The sequence below is a fragment of the Canis lupus genome, chromosome 2, assembly GCF_048164855.1.
Source record: "Canis lupus baileyi chromosome 2, mCanLup2.hap1, whole genome shotgun sequence".
Lineage (NCBI taxonomy): Eukaryota > Metazoa > Chordata > Mammalia > Carnivora > Canidae > Canis > Canis lupus.
The window spans coordinates 52887762-52909308 of NC_132839.1; the positions used below are offsets into that span (position 1 = coordinate 52887762).

General features: G+C 47.7%; 1 protein-coding gene across 5 annotated transcripts in view; it reads right to left on the reverse strand.

The window, feature by feature from the left end:
- The window catches only part of NTRK3 (neurotrophic receptor tyrosine kinase 3), a 391483-nt gene that overhangs the window by 292251 nt on the left and 77685 nt on the right, over positions 1 to 21547 (reverse strand). For all 5 annotated transcript variants that reach the window (XM_072799286.1, XM_072799279.1, XM_072799295.1 and 2 more), the window contains one exon: positions 20946 to 21017. In XM_072799286.1, the coding sequence (XP_072655387.1) occupies positions 20946 to 21017 (72 nt within the window). The remainder of the gene's footprint in view (positions 1 to 20945; positions 21018 to 21547) is intronic.

Sequence of the window (21547 nt, forward strand, 5' to 3'; positions counted from 1 at the left end):
AATATACCTGGTATATGTAGGTACCCAGTAAATATTAGCTGAAGGATCCCCAAGATAAATGAGAGTACTCAGGCTAAAAGAAGGCAAACCTCAGAAGACCTTCACTCCTCTTTGGAAGGCTCTAAAGATATGAGATCCATTCATTCAACACATACCGATGACGGGTGACCACACACATCCTGGTTTGCCCAAACAGTTCTGGTTCATGACTGTTGTCCCAGAATCTCATTCTGTGGTTCCGTTTCACTCTCAAAGTGTCCCAGTTGGGGGAGTCTGGATTGTTCTGTCAGTTGAGCATCCAACTCTTGGTTTGGATTCAGGTCATGATCTCAGGGTCATGTGATAGAGCCCCACATCGGGCTCCGAGCTCAGTGTGGGAGTCTGTTGGGGAGTCTCTCTCCTCTCTCTCCCTTCACCCTTCCCCCAATACCTGCACTCTCCAAATGAATGAATGATTGAATGAATGATGAATGAATGAATGAATGAATGAATGAATGAATGAATAACTAAATAAGTAAAATCTTCTTTTAAAAAAAAGTGTCCCAGTTTGGACAATAACTTTACTGAATTCCTACTATGCACTGTGCACTCTTCCAGCTGTTGGGTTTTATAGCACAGAGTACTAGAGATAGGCAAATTGTCTAACCAAATTTAAGCTTTAGTATTGTCTCAGCTTTTACTATATTGAAAGGCAACCCCTACCCCCTCAATCAATCAACCCACACTAATCTGGTACCTAGTTCATGCCAGGCAATGCTAGGCACTGATGCATGAAGTGAACAAGACATGTTCTCCCATGGAAACCGTTCACTGGGGTGCCTGCATGACTCAGTTGATGACCATCTGCTTTCAGCTCGGGTCATGATCCCAAAGTCCTGGGATCGAGTCCTACGTTGGGCTCCCTGCTCAGCCAAGGAGTCTGCTTCTCCCTTTCCCTCTCTGCCCCACCCCCCTCTAAAATATCCTGTTTGTTTTTTTTTAATCCTTAAAAAGAGCAGGTGAGATGGCATTTGCAAGAAAGTATACAGCTGCAGATATGAGGAATCCTGGAGAACAATCCCTAGAGCCCCGTGAATCCTAGGAGACCCAGTCCGACTCCTGATCTCCCTCCTTCTTCTCCAGGTTCTCATCTGTCTTCACAAAGGCTTCTCTCTGCCTAGATTATTCCAAATCACTGCAGAGTTCAGGGGCCTAATAGCTAATCTTAATTTCCAAAGCTCACGTGGCTTTGCTTCTACTAAAATTCTCCATGTTACCACTCTCTCTCCTCCTCTGTGTCAAAAGTCCTGGCCTCATTTCTCACCCGCCTTGACTGCCAGTAACAACCATGTTCTTTCTCCTGAGCCGCAGCCAAAGTGAGGGACCAGCAGCTCCCGTCCTCCCACCCCCACCCTCATCTCGATCTCACTTCCAGTGTCAGCTGAAAACATGGCTTTTCTCCTTTTAATTATGCTTCTCTGCTCCCTCTCTGTTATTGGCCTCATGACTCAGGGCTTCAATTTATTCACTAAACAATGTCATTACACCACTGTTTTCCGTAATTTATACCATGCACGGTCTTTTGGCCTGTGTTGTCCAATTCTGCAAAATGTTTGGGAAAAGCAGTGTTCGTTCCTATTCCCCATGGCCTCTCTCCTACAGAGCTCTGGCAGGGTCCCCAGAGACTTATGCAAGACCTCTTATCTCACACTGAATTATATGGAGCCCAGAACCAACCCCTGCCCCACTTGGTTCCATGTAGACTCTCAAGATGTTGTTTCTTCACCTCCTGCCACCCCCACAGGTTACGTGAGGATCCAGTATACACTGGGAACAGGAGGGCATTTGTCTGCAGAGCCAGGGCACTTTGGATGGAGACTTAGAGAAATCAGAGAAAAGAGAACAGAATGGCAAAGTACATGAGGGCATGGTTCTGGCAAAGACTGGCACTCCCAGGGGTGACCATCCACACTAGGAGCTGTGAACTGTGTTTCTGCTCATAGTTTTTTTTCACAAAGCAGAAGACACAATTTGCCCTTTGATCACAAACATTGTTACATGAAAGCATGCAAGTAAATTTCACTGAATGGTCTGAATTTCATACACCTTGTGCTTAAGCAGGGTGCCAAACTCAACTCATTCTTTCTTATACCAGCACCACTATGGCTGACCTCAACTTAATTCAAACCTTGAGCTTTGAACATAAGTGCAAACAATTAATTAACTTGCTAATCATTTTTCCATGCTGTGGGGATTTTTCCAGAATCATTAACAATAATCGTGTGAATAAACTAAAGAAAATTGGGATGCAGAAATAATTTTCTGAGGAATAGAAATAATGAGTAACACTTATTGAGTGCTTGTTAGGAACTAATTACTGAAGACATCAGATACTAGATAAAGATGTCAGCCCACTGAATATCCCCCCAAACCATTTATGGTCCATATTATTGTTATGATTTTTTCTCATTTTACAGTAAGAAATCCATGGCTTAGAGGTTAGGTAGCTAGTTCAAGGTCACAAAGCTGGTACTGTTAAAACAGGGGCTGAAATCAGTGTGTCTGAGTCTAGAATCCATGACCTTGTTAGCACTCTACCACCTGTGTGTGTGTGTGTGTGTATGTTGCCTGTGTGTGTGCATTACACACACATCTAAGCCAGAAGGTGTCCAGATTTTGAGTCAGGGGCTCTGTCTTGCACTCCCAGGTGAAAGCCTTCCAAGAAGCCTTCCATCATCACAAAGGACAAAGCCACCAGTGCTATAACTGCCAGCTCCCCTGTGCTGCCACGGCTTTCCCCCTCTGACTATTCCTGTGAGAAAGCACACAGCAGGTCCATTGGCTTTTGGGCCCATTCAACAGAAACCAAACAGGCTCGGTAAAGGGATGAGCAGAGCGACTTTGGACCACAGACCCTAGGAGCTCTGCCCTGGAGGAAAAAGCCTCACTCCAGCTCAGTTCCCTTTTCATGGCCCCAGATGACTCCCCAGTTCCGAGTAACCGAAGTCGTAAATCACAATTCTCCTCCCCTCTGGCCTGGGCCTGGGAGAAGAGTGGGAAGGAGTAGACTTTTCTCAAGTGCCCTTTCTTGCTTAGGTCTGGACCTCACCAGTCAGGCTAACAGAGTTCCGACCCGCCCCTCCCCCCCCAATGTGCTGGGTTCCTCCTGAATGCCACGTGGCTCTCACCTAAGGGCACAGAACCAGCAGCAATTGAGATGATGCTAGAGAGGAAAATGGAGAGCCTGGAACCTGGGGAGCTGTTCACAGCTCACGGTGGCCCCAGGGCTCCCTGGGCTCTGGCCATGGTGCTGAATCCCCAGGGAGAGGATCATGGAGGCTGAGAGCTGCGGAGGCAAAAGTAGTGGTAGAGGGAGATACCAGTCTCCCTGCCAAGAAGAAACAATTTTTCAATATTTCTTTTAAAATAGCTGGGCTCGGGGATCCCTGGGTGGCGCAGTGGTTTGGCGCCTGCCTTTGGCCCAGGGCGCGATCCTGGAGACCCGGGATCGAATCCCACGTCGGGCTCCCGGTGCATGGAGCCTGCTTCTCCCTCTGCCTATGCCTCTGCCTCTCTCTCTCTCTCTCTCTCTCTCTGTGTGACTATCATAAATAAAATAAAAATTTAAAAAATAAATAAATAAATAATAAATAAATAAAACAGCTGGGCTCCTGACCACCCTCGGAGACGTGAACCAGCCTTTTTATTGTGATACAAAAGAAAAGAACAGGAGTTCCAGAGCAGACATTTATGGATATGAATCCATATCTTTAGCTGTGTGACCTTGGGCAAGTTACATAACCCCTCTGGGCTCCAGCGTCCTCATTTGTAAAACAGGAAGAATATCACTCATTCCAATAAGATCACTGCTGGAAGAGTACTTAGCAGAGAGCTTAACACAATAAATATTTCTTCTCTCTTTCGCTTGGCTTTGTTCCCTGCTTGCTTGCAAAAGCACATGCATGCACACACACAATCCGTGAGTTTTCTCCGTCTTCCTATAGGACGCTGTGTATATTCCTTCAAAAATAATTTAAGACCCTTGTCTTTCCCCAAAAACCCCTAGAATACAAAAACTATTCTGCCTTGTATGGTCAGCACCAACCAGCAGAAGTTAGCATACTGGCATCTCTGCTCTAAGAAAGCTAATTTTATCTTCCCGATAGACTGAACATTCCAGTCCACCTGGACCTTAAGGCCCACATTCCTCCCCATTCCAAGCCACTATGCTGGCCACAAGGAGATATTTCCAAAGCACCTTTCACCTGCATTTAACAAGGCACACAGCCTTATCCATACAATCACCTATAGTCTAAATTATAAATCTATCAATATTTGAATGTTTTTAGACTACTTTTGAGTTCATTTCTGACAGTGACCCAACTACCACAATATTATCAGTAAAACCGGTGTTGGAATGTGTTTCCCATGTAGTAAGAAAGGAAACAAAACAAAACAAAACAGAGAAAGAAAGAAAGAAAGAAAGAAAGAAAGAAAGAAAGAAAGAGAGAGAGAGAAAGAGAGAAGAAAGAAAGAAAGAAAGAAAAAAGAAAGAAAGAAAGAAAGAAAAAGAAAGAAAGAAAGAAAGAAGGAAGGAAGGAAGGAAGGAAGGAAGGAAGGAAGAAGGAAGGAAGGAAGGAAGGAAGGAAGGAAGGAAGAAAGAAAGAAAGAAAGAAAGAAAGAAAGAAAGAAAGAAAGAAAGAAAGAAAATCAAGGTGGTGATGGATCTGTGGAAAGTGTCAGAGCAGCAAGAAGACCCTGAAGTCCAGAAACCAGGTGAGTCTCCTCCCAAATGTCAGCAATGACTCGGAACAGCCCAGAGTAGCAGAAAAGACAAGGCGCTGGGAGTCTGAGACCAGGGTCCTGGTCCATCCTTCACTACTTCTATCTTGGGTGATCCATCTTCTTCATTTCCTCAGCAATGAGATAGGGATGACAGTAATTGCTACTTCACCTTACTACTGTGTGTTAAATGAGATGTTACTTTTGAGAATGGTTTATAAAGCATCAGAGCCACAGTGGGGATGAGCATATTGCTCAGGGAACTGGTCATCCTTCATAAGAAGAAATGTGTCCATGTCATCCTCATAACATCACACCACACACTGACCACCCCCACTGCAGGACCCAAACAGACATATCCACTCATTTCGCAGGGGCTTAGGAGACCTACTGGGTGCCTAGCATCTTCCAGTGTGAGTCAGGGACAACAAAAATTAGAAACTCATAAAATTTCTTGTTTGATCTAGAGATATATGGACGGAAAGACCTAACATCTGTAAGGAATTCGCTATGTGCCAGGACTTCAAATGCAATCTCTCATCCAAGTCCCAAAACACAAGCCTATGAGGGGGATGCTTTTATTGCCAGAGGAAGAACCAGCATAAAGAGATTAGATGTCTTGACTAAGATCCTGCAGCTGCTCAGCAGTCAAGCTGGAGCCCAGTTCTGACTTGACTCCAGAATTCATGCCCTGAAATGCAACATCACGCCTCTCCTGGGTGCTTAACCAAAATAAGGGAGTAAGCAGAGGGGGCAAGGCAAGAAAACTCTAGGAAGGCCGCATGCCTATGGAATCACCTGATCAATGCTGTTGGTGATCTCCGAAAAGGCTAATATGGGCTCTTAAGGATGCCTACTCACAGGCAGTGAGTGCTTCCAGAGATTCCTTAGGTCTAAGCAGAGACTGACACCAGTGAGAGAGACCAAGGCGCACAGGTGTAGGGAAGGATGGGAGGGAGAGAAAGAGCAGAAAGAGAGAAAGCTGCTGGGGATCAGGCCCGGGGAATGCAATTATTAATATTCTAAATGGAGTTCTGACTGCTTAAGCTTTATTTAAGAACATGCCCGACTGTATAATTACAAGGCCTTAATTTGTTTTCTTTTCTGCACAATAAATAAGGAGCACACGGTTGCTCTTTGCAAACACCACCCTCGCTGGCATCAGCAGAGGCTCCTGATTGCAGACGGACAGCTGGCACACAGAGGGGCAGCCCTGCCACCGCCTGGAGGGGTGAGCTGCCCGCCCCGAGCCACAGCTGGGCACGCCAGATGTGGGGAAGGGCAAGAAGACCCAGGTGCCCTTTTAATCCTGGAGAATGGCATTGGGTAGGTGAGTAGGGAGGTCACCCCCCTGAATTACCCCAGGGAGCAGGCAGTGCTGGGGCCCCTGGTGCTCAGCAGCACCAACACAATATGGAAACAGACTCAGTGAGTAGCAGGAGCGGCTGTTTGGTCTCTCAAAGGCAGAAGCCTACTTCCTACCGCCCATGGCCATGCCCACGTACTGGATGCCTCAGGGCATCAGACCCACCAGTGAGAAAAGGGAAACCAACCTCCCTCTATCCCTCCAAGCCTTCATCCACGGACGTGCCCACCAAGTGCCAGGGCTCTGCCGAGGGTTGGGTGTCCACTGGTGGAGGAAAGCGACAAGATGCCCGTCCCCAGCGAGGTCTCCGCACAGGAGGGACAACAAATATCCCATAATTCAAATGTATGCTTACTGGGACAAGTACAAGGACAGGACCAGGGACCAAAGAAAAGTGATAGGGAATGGCATGGAGGGGCTGGTTAGAGGAAAGCTTCCAGTGGACCCCTGGGCTGAGCCTGGAAGGAGGGGGAGGCACTAGGACAAGACAGTGGTGGAAATGAGGAGAGACAGCCTGGCACACTGCAGGTGGGGAGGGGAGTCACAGTGTAGCAGGGGCAGAGAGCATGAGAAGAGGTAGGGTGGGAGCCATGGGTGGAGAAGTGTCGGAATGGGTCCCAAGGCTGCCCCCAGACCTGCACCATCCTGTCCCATCAGGTCTCTGCCACAGCTGTGTCTTCACCTGAGGCAGGCAGTCTGGCTCTCTGCCTGATGGCATCAAAGGCACATTTAAGAGGGATCAGATGGAAATGTTTAAACAATCTCTCTGCCAGAGCACCAGTGTGGGGTGGGGGATTGAGGGGGGTGGTGGTGTGAAGAGTGGGAGCTCTGAGGACACTGGTATGTCAGAGAGGCAGGGCCCTGGCCGGGAAGCACTGAGCTTTCCCCTGGAAGGAGGCATATCTCACACACATACCGTCTGACAGCAAATGGGGAACTAGGGAAGATGCCCTGCCTGCAGCCCCGACTCCCCCTCTTGCTCTGGCTCTCCCTAACATGACCAGCCCCTCAGTGCTCTGCTGCCTTGGTGACAGAGGTGTCAGCTCATAGGACAACCTGGAAGACAAGAGAGCTAGAAGCAAGATCCTAACCTTTTTGGACTGCCTCCCTAAGGAACACAGGGCTAGATGGTGCTGGCAGTCAAGCTATGAGCCTGATTCCAGGTTCAGTGGGCGGTCTGTGGTCCCTCAAACACTACCAGGCCTCTAGACATTCAGAACACAGTTCCCTCTACCTAGAAGAGTCCTCACACAACACCCCAACACCCATGCCCTCACCAAGCTCCTTCCAGCTGCTGCTTCCTACCTACACCCAGGTTTCAGGTGCTCTGCCATCACCCCAGGCGGCTTTCTCTGCTGTGATTCCTCCCTTCCCAAAGGATGCAACACACCCGCCTTTGTCAAGTATGCCTGGGGAGTCCTTAGTCCCTACCATACCACAGAGTAACTGCCTCTACCCTCTGCACCCCCAGGCTAACCCCCTAAAGTTGAAGATGTAAAGATAACTCATCTTTACATCTTTGCCTGAGTCACAGTAGGACCTCAACAGAGGCTCCTGATAGGAATTAATGAATTCAAGTCTCAGGAAAATGCCACATGACCCCAAAGGCCACCGTGAATGAACTTCACAGGACTCTAGGACACAAAGTTGGTCAGGGATAGCACACAGCTGAGCCCCACTCTGGGAAGGGGAGCACCCAATGCCCTTCCAACCCAAAACAGACACCCCAGCTGGATGACCTAGAAGCCCCCGGGGAAGGGCAGAGGACCATAGCAGGTCCCAAGAGACAAAGGGGTTAACCTGGGAAGAGACTTTCATAAACCCATGAGGGAAAAAAAAACAGGCAGAGAGAGAGACACGAGACTGCCGGTCTGCTAAGGAATGAAGAGGGACGATAATTAATGATGACGCCAAAATAGCCACGAGACTAATCTCATTTTCTAAATCTGTCCTTAACAAGAAAAATGGAGAAAAGAGATGTGGACAAATGGAAAGTAATGAAGCCTTAGGGGAGAGGGCGAAAAAAGGAAAGAAAATCCACTGGGAAAAACCAAGGCCGGAAAAATATGGGCACATGGTCTAATCCCCAAGGCTGGGAGCCGAGGAGGCCAGAGTGTTTACTCAGCATTAGAATGAGCTTTCGGAAAGCTGACAAGGTTACAAGCAAATTCTTAAAGTTCAGTGCAGCGGATTCTAGAGATAACTGAAATTAAAAAAAGGACAGTGCTGAACGGAGGGGCTTCGATGAAGAAAATCACACAGCCTCACAAATGCTCTGGCTGGCGAGCAAGGTATGTGGCCACAGTGTCTGGGTCACGTGGGGTCCGCCCTGGGTGGACCAGAACACTGTCCGTAAAACAAAGTGAACAGAAAGAAATGACCAAGGAGGACATCCTTCATCCCAGGACCACAGGGAGTCTGCAGGAGAGACACAAATGGACAAGAAAAAAGAAACTCAATTTAGGAAGCTAGCGACCTGCCTCCCTAGGGAACAAGAGGCAAATCCTCTCCAGGGCTCCAGAAAGGCAATCGCCCAGAGATTGAGGGTGCGACCTGACTAGAAATAGGAAGCAGTGGATAAATGAGCAGAGGTTAAGAAATTCCAGGTTGAAAATGAAAATCCTGAGCTTGGTGTTCCAGGATGCAAAATACATCTGAGTCCAACAGAATTAAGAAGGATCCATTTGAAAAAGGAATGACAAAGGTTCTGCTTGGTGTCATCAGATGCTGCAGAGGCTGGGCTATGGGAAGAAGACCCTGGCCGATCTACAGAAATAATACCACTTGATGGCACAAAGAGATGTCAGGTATGGAAGCTGTACTGGCCTCAGCAAAAAATCATGAGCTGGTAAGGCAGGGACATTAGAGTTCATCAACTCTGGTCCGTATCTCTCCACTCCCATCCCCAGACTTTGCAGTAAGCTCTGCCATCTATAAACATGGTCTTTCCTGGGGGCTGGGGCCAAAGACAGCCACAGCTGGTGACAGGCAAAGTTGCTCCATGCTCTCTGGAAATGGGCAGGTCAAAAGCCTGCTACTCCTGCATCCATACATCGTAAGCATGGATTTATCCCCACCAGTTGGACCAGCCAGGCTCCACTCTCTTTACTGAACACCCACCCTGTGCGATCCTCCACTAACGGCCCCCTGCATGTCAAGCAGGCACTGCCCACTCGCCTAGACCCTGCTGGCAACTGGCTGGAGACCAGGACTTGGTTTCAGGTACCTCCTTAGTATTCTCCCACAGTCCTTCTCTCCCAAAGTCATCCCCCTTCTGAGAGGTGCCACTCTGAAGCTTCCTGCTGGACGGTCCTTCCCAGCTGGGTTTTGGAGAACTGACACCTGCCCAGGTCACAGCCTGTGGATCCAAGAGTGGAGTTATTAGGAGGACAGGCTCCGGAATTCCCGAGGCAATCCACCTAGGGTTGGCTTCTGTGTCCACCACTTAGTAGCTGTGTAAACTCCGGCAAGTCACATAACTGCTCTATGCCCCGAATTCTGCATCTGCAAAATGGACACAACAAATTGTGTCCACTTGCCATTATGAAGATAAAATGATACATAAAGCGCACAGACAAATGCCTGGCATATAGTTACACTTCACTGATGTTAAGTCCACGGAACTCACTGCATTGCAATGTCTGCCCCTGCAGGGAGGTGGGGGGAAGGGAAAGCCACAATATGCTGACCACAGCTTTCCCCTGGCCCTGCCCCTTAATGACCCTAGATGCCACCTTCCTTCCAAGAATTTCCCAAAATGCTGAAGCTGGTTCTGGGCCCATTTATAACACTACCTCAGTTTACAGATGTAGAAACAGACCAGAGGAGCTAAGCAGCTCATCCAAGGTCACAGACCAATGCAGAGGAAGAGCAAAGTGCATGCGAGGTGTGGTCACTCAGCTGACAGCCAAATAGTACTTCTCACGAATGACAGCCAAGCAGGTGTCAAGCTGCTCCCCACTCTCATGTGAACCCGAGCTTCAGATCCTCTCTTCTCCTAGCCACCGCCCAGACACACCCAGGCATACATTATTATCATTATATCTGGTCAGGGATACATCATTAGACCTGGGAAAATCCTACTCTACTGACAAATGGCTCCATTTCCAAATCCTGTTCCCTTGGAATTCTCTCGTAGGTGACCTGCTGGCCAGACTCAATGGGCTGGAACCACGAACATGTGTCTCAATGGCTCTGGGAGGAATTCCAACTGGGGAAAAGGTTGTACTCATGCCACGGTGAGCAGCAGTCCCTGTGCCAGAAGCACCCGCAGCCACCCATCCAAGTCCCACCCCACTGCTGCCTGCTCCAGAGCCTCCTAGCCACTCCAGCCCATCTCTGGTCGACCGTCACACCAGTCTAAACTGGTGACCCCTCTGCTGCTTTGGACTGGAAGACTGTAGACCGGCAACTGTTTGTGCAGAGTGTCTAAGGTGTGAGTTATGTCACAAATAACCCACAACCTCTAATAAAGAGCCACTATTGGCATAGGACTTACTTCTTTATACATATAAATTCGAGAAGATTCAAAGCCATTGCTGCAACAGCATCCTCCTCCCTTGTGCTCTGAGATCCCTTCTTGATGGGGAGAGAAAGGAAGAGAAGGGCAGCTACATACTGAGAGGTTCACGGTCCTGGCAGCCCACCCACCCGTGTGCGGGTTACAGCCACTGTGGTCCCGGTTTATCTGTTTCTTTTCTCACTACAGCAAAAGTTTCTGTCTCTCTCGAACTGCATGTCCACGGAAGGTCAGCTGTGGCTTTGTCCCCATCATCTTCCCAGTGAGACTCAGGCTAATGGAGCAGCCTCTGTCTGGAACATTAATGTCCTCTATCCTGTGGCAGAGGACAGAGAGGCATGGGGAACCCCACAGAGGCTCTGAAAGCTTCTCTTGGTGAGGGACATGGGACACACACACACACACACACCACATATGTGCACATGCGCACACACACACACACAGGAAAGATACTCACTTATCATTTTTATCGATGTATCATTGAGCCATCATAAAATTCACCCCTTTGAACTGTACAATTCAATGTTTTTGGTACATTCACAGACTGCGCAACCATTGTTGTAACCAGTTTGAGAATATTTTCTATCATCCCAAAAAGAAACCCCATACCATACCCAGTCTACTCCCAACTTACCTTAACCACAGGGGAGATTATAAATTATGAAGACATTCTTTTATGCCTAGGAGAATGCTGCCATAGTATAAATCTCATTTGTCACATCTAGAATAGGAGTTTTAAAGAGCTGTGACCTGTTCGGTATAAACCACCCATCCCAGCCACCAAACACCTCTCTCTAGGACATCCTTAGACAGGTTCTTAATTCAGTGTCCAAAGGAAGTCTATAAATCCCCCAAAATGTGTGAGAAATGGTACGTGTGTAAGTGGGGGCTTTTCCTGAGGAGAAATTGGACAGCTTTAACCACATTCTCAAAAAAAGGATTAGGAGCCACTGTCCTGGTTATACCAAGGCCTCATATTTCCCCAAATAGATGGTAAACTCTTTTTTTTTTTTTTAATGTATTTATTTGAGAGGAAAAGAGAGAAAGAGCAAGTGGGTATGCATGAACATGCAGGGGGAGGGGCGAGGGAGATATTCCCAAGCAGATTCTGTGCTGAGTGTAGAGCCCCACGTGGGGCTCGATCCTACAACCCCAAAAGCATGACCTGAGCTGAAACCAAGAGTCAGATGTTCAACTGACTGAGCCACCCAGATGGAAAGCTCTTTAAGGACAGGAATGATGATGTCTTGTACATGATAAATCCCTCACAGTATGGAGCATGTTGAGGGAGAGGAATGCAGAAGAGTCTTATACATATTTCTCCACATACGCATTCAGCTGCATCCTGACAAGGTCACCATCACAATGTAACCTGAAGAATCATAGTAGCAACAACAGCTAACATATCCTGCATCCCTACTGTGGGCCAGACATTATTCTCAACACTTCATAGACATTAATCCAGTTAATCTTGCTAACAACCCTATCATCCCTGTTTTCCAAATGAGGAGATTAAGGCACAGATATGCAGATATGTTAAGTAACTTGCCTATGATTACAGATGCATGCGACAGAGCCAGAATTTAAACTCAGGAGTGTGGTGCAAGAGCACATGTGCATAACTACTCATCCAAAGAACCAGGGGTGCCCAGGTGGCTCAGTCAGTTAAGCACCTGACTCTTGATGTTGGCTCAGGTTGTGACCTCAGGGTTGTGAGATCGAGCCCCACATTGGGTTCCACACTGCGCGTGGCGTCTACTTAAGATTCTCTCTCTCCCTCTCCTCTCCACCACCTCCAACATTGTACACACACACATGCTCAATCTTTCTAAAAAAGATCTCAATCTCTCATAAAAAAAAATAATAATAAAAAGCTGGGATCCCTGGGTGGTGCAGCGGTTTGGCGCCTGCCTTTGGCCCAGGGCGCGATCCTAGAGACTCTGGATCAAATCCCACATCGGGCTCCCGGTGCATGGAGCCTGCTTCTCCCTCTGCCTGTGTCTCTGCCTCTCTCTCTCTCTCTCTCTGTGACTATCATAAATAAATAAAAATTTTTTTAAAAAAGGCTAATAGGATTAGGATTTCATAAGAGGCAACAGCTCAAGCACCAGGTTTAAGGAAGCTTCTGAGCAGATAGAGCTGCAGGAACAAAAATCTCAAAGAGATAAGTTGCTTTCATTGTACATTTTCACATGACTTTTCAGCAGAGTGGTGTTGTGATATCATTGTACATTTAAACTATTTGTACATTTTATAGTATCAGTACTATAATGTCAATAGTTTACATTGATTATTTGCCTATATACCTTTTAAACACAACTACAACGTTTTCTGCCATACATAGAGTCTGAGGAGCTCTGGCTAGACAGGACCCAAGAATAGTCAACAGGATGATATGGTGGAAAGAATGTCAAGCTGACAGCACCAAGACCTGAATTCTAGTCCTGGTTCAGCTCCCACCCATGAAATCCTGGTCAGAGTTCTTCTCTACTCTAGAAAGCCATCCTCTCATCCACAGTATGATCAAGTCAGACTAGCCAACAAATAGCTACATCCAACGAATGGCTACAGACTACTTGCTACGTGACAGGTACCATTCTATGTGCTGGAGCTACAGCAGTGAACAACACAAAGTCCTTGCTCCAGGGAAACTGACACTCTATTGGGGGAGACCGGGGATAAACAAACAAATAGATGAATGAGATACTTCCAGATAGTCCATGGTAACAAGGGCTGGTGACACTGTTAAGCCACATGATGTAACCGGGTGAAAGGTGTGAGAGAAGAAGAAAGGCCCCTGAGATCGGGCGGCCAGACAGCCTTGCTAAGACAGTGACATCAGAGAAAATGACGAGAAGGAGCCAACCATGCAGAGATCTGGGTCCAATGGATCAGTAAGTACAAAAACTCCAAGGAGGGAATGAGCGAGGCACGTTCAAGGACTTGAAAGAGGGCTGCAGAGGAGAGCAAGGGGGAAAGCACCAGGACAGAAGATGGAGAGATGAAAATGCAATCAGCCTTAGTTCCTGTGGCCTTGGAAAAGGGTTTAGCCTTTATCGTAAGTAACGTGGGAAGTAATTGGATGGCTTTAAGCAGAAGAGCGACACAATTGGAATTATGTGTTTGTGGGTTTTTTTTAAGATTTTATTTATTATTTGAGAGAGAGAGTGTGTGAGCACACAAGAGCAGGGGAAAGGAGAAGCAGACTCCCCACTGAGAAGGGAGCCTGATGCGGGGCTCAATCCCAGGACTCTGAGACAAAGGCAGATGTTTAACCAACTGAGCCACTCAGGTACCTTGGATTTATGTGTTTAAACTATCACTCTGGCAGTGGTGTCAGGAATGAAAGATAGGGAACAAAAGGTAAGAAAGCCAGTGAGGAAGCTATTGCCAGTAGACAGGCTGGTGGCTGGAACCAAGAGGATACACGGTAGAGGAGGGGCTGAGAGACATGGATGGATACAAAAGACCTGATGGGGATCCCTGGGTGGCGCGGCGGTTTAGTGCCTGCCTTTGGCCCAGGGCGCGATCCTGGAGACCCGGGATCGAATCCCACGTCGGGCTCCCGGTGCATGGAGCCTGCTTCTCCCTCTGCCTATGTCTCTGCCTCTCTCTCTCTGTGTGTGTGACTATCATAAATAAATAAAAATTAAAAAAAAAAGACCTGATGGATTTGAATTAAATGATGGAAGGATGGAGGAAGGCAGGCAAAGGGAAGAGAAGAGGCAAAAGTGACTTGTAAGGTTTTGGCATAAGTGTTCTGGTGGATGGTACCGCTTAACAAGAACAAGAAAGGCCCAGGGAAACAAGTTTAAAGGAAAGAGGCAGACTGACATCAAGAATTTGCTTCTGGCCAAGGTAAGTGTGACCTGGATCTCAGCCACCCAAAGGGAGATGTCAAGTAGGCAATTTAAAGGAGGTGGTTTAACAGGACTCTAAAGGGCACGGATGGGGGCAGGGCCAAGAACATAAATTTGGGGGGTTAGCTCTAGAGCCCCTTCCAGGTTTAATAAACTATGAATCTGTGCAATCGGAGACAATGAGCAAGGAAGAAGTCATTAATAAGAGCAAAAAATAAACCAAGTCTTTTGTAAAGCACCATCTTAAGCACTTTCTAAGCATCGTCTTATTAAAGGCTCAGGACAGTCCTATGACATAGGAACTCTAAAGTCCCTTCAAAACTCACGGCAGTTCAGTAGCTTGCCTAAGTTAAAATGGGAAAGCTTACTGCACTAAGATTTGGAGGAGTTGGGATTCAAACCCTGATCTTTCTATCTCCAAAGCCCACGCTGACTGCTAGCTACAAAAGTACTCAGTGGCTAAGTCCTCCATGTGAAACAAAGGAGGAAGGGCACTTGTGGAGAAGCAGTAAGGGAACAAGTGTGCCACACACCAATCCCTTTGGGATGTGGAGGCACGTCTCAATGCTGAGAGAAGAGGCAGGCAGAGAGGCAGAAGAATCTACTAAAATATCTACATGTTGTCTTGCATCCCAGAATGGGCGGTGAGCTCAAGGAGAAAAAACACTGAGTGATTTACAATACATAATAAATCTATCTTGCTGTGCTTCCATCCCAATAACCTCCAGAGAAATGTATTGCCTTCTCAGCCGAGTCCTGAAATGGCAGGGACTCTGGCCACTTCCTCTTTCCCACCCGCCCAGGGCTGCTGACTTTCCTTATGAACATAACACAGTTGACACAAGCCTGCTCAAATCAGAGCATTCTCCCCGTCCACCCCACCACACTCGCACCCAGGTCAGCTCGGGGCCGGCTTTCGAAAGCTGAAGATCAAGTGTACATCTGCTTACGACAGAGAGGAGTTAACAACATGGTGTCTAGAGCTCTGTGAGAACAAGCGAGAAACAGAACACGAGAGAAATCTGACCACAACAACTCTAAGGGATTAAATAAAAATTCTTTTGGCTTGCTGGAATCTCACATTGCATATTCTTGGAAATGAGTGAGCCATAGGCGAATGCTAAGAATCTTTTATAATAAAGATATTCGGGTTGTAACATAACTGTTGTTATAGGATTTGACCTGAATAGAAAAAGAAACCAAACAGAGCTTTCTCAACAGAGGTCTTTGAGGATGGATGGTGCATAACTCCCCAGGGGGAAACAGAGGCTCTCTCTAATAAAACTTTAAAGACTCCCCCACTGCCCCCCTCCCCCACAAGGAGTTCTTGCTAGAGAACTAGAAAGAGAGGGAGGCAAACACGTCTGGGTTGTCGAAAAGCATACTGACTTCAGAGGCAAAGGGATCAGAGTCCAGGTCTTGGCTGTTCTACTAACTGCTGTGTGGACCTGAGGAAGCCAGTTAGGATTTCTGAGCCTCAGTGTTCCCATCTATGGAACGGGGATAGCGGAACTCTAACCTACAGTTACCAAGAAGAATGAGATATTTTTGCAAAAGCATCAGGCATGGTCCTTGGCACACAGTAAGTTCTCAATGAACAGTAACCTTTCCTTCTTCTCTCCTGATGCCAGCATTTTTTAAAAAGATTTTGTTTGTTTGTTTGTTTAGTGAGAGGTGGGTGGAGGGGCAGAGGGAGGGGGAGACAGAATCTGAAGCAGACTCAGCTGATGCAGAGCTCGGACTCATGACCCTGAGATCATGATCTGAGTCCAAAATCAAGAGTCGGACACTTCACCGACAGAACCACCCAGGTGACCCAGATACCAGCACTTTTTATGCAATTTTCTAACCATCATAAGAAAAAGAAATTTAATTGCTTCAGTGGAAAACACTGCCTCTTCTGGCCCATGAGGTATAGTGGAAAGATTCCTGGAAAGAGAATCAGAGCACTTCATGGAAGTTCTACTTCTGCTACTTACAAGTCAGACCATCTCTGGGCCTGCCCCTTGGGCTACCTCTCACATTCCCCCTCCACCCACCCCCCACCAGGACAGTAATAAGAATTGAAGGAGATAACCTAAGCCCTGAAGTGCTTTACAGATGAAAGAACATACGGCCATTTTAGTACAATTCACAGTCATCCACATTATTCTGCCTATGGGGACCCCAGACTATGGAGATCCGGCCAACCTATGAGCCACACTAGAGAAAACCAACCCCAAAAGGGAAGAGATGAGCCAGCTGCAGAGGTGGGGCTGCAGAATCGGCAAACAATACAATTTCAGTAGTGCGGATGGATGCACTCTCCGATCAGATGGAAACAAAGAGTAAGATCGTCAGCTGAATTGTTCGGGTCCTTTCTGAAACTAATATTGTCAAGAAGGATCTTCAGAGGGTCTAGAGCAGAGCGACTAAGTGGAGAGAACAGGGAACCTACTGGGTTTTGTTTATTGGTATTCAAGGAAGAGAGACATGAGAGATCGAGGAGAGGAGTATTCCAGATGCCAGGGAGGTTGACAGCACTGCAGGACAGATCTATAGCTTTTCCAGAATAAAGTTATGGTCAGAATCATCATAGAGGCCAACTGATAGCCCCTCTTTGGTTCTATTATCACCACCACAAATAACAACAAAAATTACTATCATTATCACCAACAACCATTTCTGAACACTGGCCATTTACTGGGCACTGGGTGGAGTACCATATGTGTCTCTAGTCGTGTCAGCCTCCCTACATCCCATCCAGAGGGGGCACTGTATTGTGCCCATTTTGCAGATTAGCAAATAGAGATTCCAATTATCCACTGGGAAGATCCTTATCCTTAAGAATCCTTAATCCAAAAGTGTTTAAGATCAAGGAAATGATCTAAAGATCAAGAATATTCCATCTCTCAGACAGGATCTCCTTTGGTGTATAGGAATCAACACTGCCTTCTCTTGCACTCAATAAAGCACAGAGGCCACCAAAGCAGTCAAGAGAAGAGGATTCAGTCACTCATAAACCTTGAAGTCTGACATAAGAGTCCTCTTCCCCAGGCTTCCTTGTGACAGACAACTTGGCCTTAACATCAGTGGTTCACTCTCTGGCCCAAGCAAGCAGCAGACCCTGAGTAATGCAACAGCAGCTTAAAAGTAGGTGACAACCAAGCCAATCAGAACAATTTGGACAACCTGATACTGGTACAGGGATGATGATTTCACTTCCTGCTTCTCATTCTGTACACAGGGGACAAGAAAAGACCTCTCAGCCAATCACCCTAAAAAAAGGAAAGGAAAGGAAAGGAAAGGAAAGGAAAGGAAAGGAAAGGAAAGGAAAGGAAAGGAAAGGAAAGGAAAGGAAAGGAAAGGAAGAAAGAAAAGAAAGAGAAAGAAAGAAAGAAAGAAAGAAAGAAAGAAAGAAAGAAAGAAAGAAGGAAAGAAAGAAAGGAAGGAAGGAAGGAAAGAAGGAAGGAAGGAAGGAAGAGAAAGAAAGAAGAAAGAAAGAAAGAAAGAAAGAAAGAAAGAAAGAAAGAAAGAAAGAAAGAAAGAAAGAAGGAAGGAAGGAAGGAAGGAAGGAAGGAAGGAAGGAAGAAAGAAAGAAAGAAAGAAAGAAAGAAAGAAAGAAAGAAAGAAAGAAAGAAAGAAAGAAAGAAAGAAAGAAAAAAGAAAGAAAGAAAGAAAGAAAGAAAGAAAGAAAGAAAGAAAGAAAGAAAGAAAGAAAGAAAAAGAAAAAATAAAAAGCTGCCAAGCCAGGGCTCAGCAATTAGCGCTGGAGTAAGTGATCATCTTGTGATTGCTCAGCTGGGGCCTGAAGACTCGTAACCGCATTTAGGGGACAGAAATAGAAGATGCTGTGAGAGAGCAGAGGAACCTGGCCCATTTGCCAGGAGAAATATGTCCTGAAGCTGCCGGGAAATTCAGTCAGTTGGGATTGGGGGTGTGTCTTCATAAGTGGGAATAGTTCATAAATAAACCCATCAATGAAGCCAGGGCTTACACCTCGACCCCTTGACTCCTCCGTGACCCTCAGGCTCTCCTGGAAGCCCCACGGTGCCCATCAGAGCCCCTCAACAGGTGCTGAGTTTCTCATACCAAGCTGAGCATCCTTACTGGTCCCTGATGCAAAGCCAGGCCCAAACTGGGGGTAGATTGAGAGTAAACCCTCCTTCTCGCCAACAGCAAGTGCTGTGGCAAAAACTGGCCAATGCTTCCAGGAGACAGGGCACGAGGTCATGGGCAGGCTTGCAATTATTAACAGAACTACTCCAACCAGACCCCTTCTGCCCCCTTAACCTTGGGAATCTTACAAAGCCACACCAGCCTATCACTGCCACCACCCAGCACACCCCAGATCATCCTCAAGGAGACATGGGTCACAGCCTTCTTCCAGGACCTCAAGGGTAAGTGACGGTAATGTGCTGGTACATTCCACTTGGGAGACACCTGTAACCCAAGATGCACCCCTGTTCCCACTCCTGTGGCCCAAAGAAACATTATGGGTCACAAAGCCCCCTTGATTTCTCTGAGAGCTGCAGGTGACACAATGCCCTGGAAGTCTCCAGGGCATGAACACCCACCCACCCACTGTCCTCGAGCAAAGGGGCAGAGCTTCTCCCGTGCTGAAAGCTTCTCCCCGTCAAGCACAACCCAGACCACAAACTGGCACTCCATTTGTCATACTCTACCCAGGAGCCCGTTTTGTTTGGCCCATGGAGTCAAGGGGGTTTATTTTGAGTTGCCAGAATTTAAAACTTGAGGGGTTTCACTAGACCTTTAACTCTCCTGGAACAAACAGTAAGTCTGGCAACGCAGGGCCCCATTTCCACAGAGCAGCAGTCAGCTGGTCGTCTCTCTGGCAGGGACACGTGGTCCCCAGCCTCCACTGTCCCACCTGATCTGCCATGAGCGCTTAGCTTTGCGAACTTTGTGTGAGTTAGCATGAAAAGAAAGACTTCTCTCAGAGGTCAGAAGCTCCTTCCCCTGGGATGTTTTACATCGAAATCCAAATCCCCAATAAAATAAACACAGGGAACATCTGGTCCAAGGCCCTCCTCCAGTCCCAGCTACGCCTCCAGCTGCAAAGAACACACACTGGGAGAACCTCACCACAGTCGCTCGACGAGAAGAAGGGGGTGACAGCTAAATGAGACAACTGGAAGGGAGGTCTGGAGCTAACGCATCAGGCCCTGAGCAAGGGCCTTACAGTGTTACAGCGAGGCATTTCCGGATGGAGGAACGAAAACACAGCACACAGCAACAGTAGCTTTCACTGACAATTACGTGTGTGTGTGTGTGTGTGTGTGTGTGTGTGTAAAGCATTCACTGTATGCTTGAGAAAGCTCACAGAGGACAGACAGCAGAGCCAGGACCCCCAAAAAGAACCATCCCTCCCACCACGATCCTCCAGAATCTCTTCCCTTTCTCTTCCTCCTTTTCTGCCACTTTCTGAGAGCTTCCCTTGGAGGCTCTGACTCTTCCCAGGGGACTCCAGTCCAGCAGGCTGCCCTCCCATTAGCAAACCACAAAGCGCTTCAGCCAGTTCAGCAGTCACGTGGACAACGGAAAGACTCACCTGTACATCACTGCTCCATTTAAGCCCCCAATACAACAGACCCCTCCCTCCCCATCTCTGCTTCTGCTCTCTCGGGGAACGTGCCCAATGGTTGTCCAAGATAGCCACTGTCCTGGAAGACGAGGTGACCAGACAGCAAGCAGCCCCTGTGGGCACAGCGGGTTAGTGCTTCCCCTGACCATCTCCCGGGCTTCCTTTCAAGCCCATCTTTTCCCCAGGACACGGCAGTCCTTCTAATGAATTCTGGAGTCGTCCATGGAGAACAAGGTTTAGAGAGAAAGCAGCAAGCTCATGTGATTCTACCCCCATGGATCCAACCCTGAGGAGGCTCCTCCGCCGTCAGACATGGACAGGAACGGGAAGAGAGCGGGAAGGATGGTACAGAGAAGAATCCTACCCGGAGCCAGGTGGCCTCAACTTGTCCCAGACAAAGCAGTGTGACCTTATATACAGGTGTCTCCACTCTCTGAGTCCTTCTCCACCGAACCCAGAACCTATTTAGACATGGCGCTTGGTCTGGCCTTGCCTTTCCTCTTCTTCCAACTGTACCCAACACACAGCAGCACACGCGAACACACACACACGGACCTACAAATGGTCTCAGAGGTATAGCATTCACATTGCAGATGAATGGGATTTCTCATTTTTTACATTCCCATAAAGTTACAAATGAAAAGCAAACACACTTGGGAGTCAGCAGACTTCCCCTGTAAGCCCTGGTCTAGGGTTGTCCTCAAATCCCAAACCCTCCTTTTTAAAAGGAAAAGCCTGAGGCCTAGTGACACAGTGACAAAGCCAGGCCTAGACCTCAGGTCTCTGTTGCTCAGCACCTTCCCTGCTGTGTACTCCACATCCAGTCCCTGCCGTCCAGGACCCAGCTCTACTCACATATAGCGCAAGTGGGGATTCTTGGCAAAGGCTCTGGGCTGGATGCTCCGAAGTCCTGAGTTCTTGATGGTCCTGGAGAAAGAGAGAACAGGGTCAGCACAGCTTGTGGAGCAGAGAGACAACTGCTCTGGACTAAGGCTGACTGGAGTTCATTCCAAGACCAGCCCTACAGCCGCCCCTGTGAACTGAACACAATTCCTCATCATCAGTATCACTACATGCCCCGCGGAGGGCACGTGGGCTCACGCCCCATTGGGACCCTGGGACATTGGGATGTGCTGGAAGCTGTCATCTACCCGTTCTCGCAAGAAGGTAACAACAGGTCTCCTGCTCAAGAATCTGGTCCGGCAACTACGGGACCACAGCCTGCATTGTACCCATTCCCTCCTCCATCCCAAGCCCCCACCACCACTAGCACAGAAATCCAGAGGTGAAGGAGGAGGCTGGGAAATTCTGCAGTCTAGGGGGACCACTGGCCAACCACGGGGCTGAGTATGATCACTTAGTCGGGAGACCTGGGTTCAGGTCCTAACTGGGACCTGGGTACAGAATCCCTACGTGAGACCACACAGCCCCCTTGTCTTCTGGGCTCAGGAGAAATA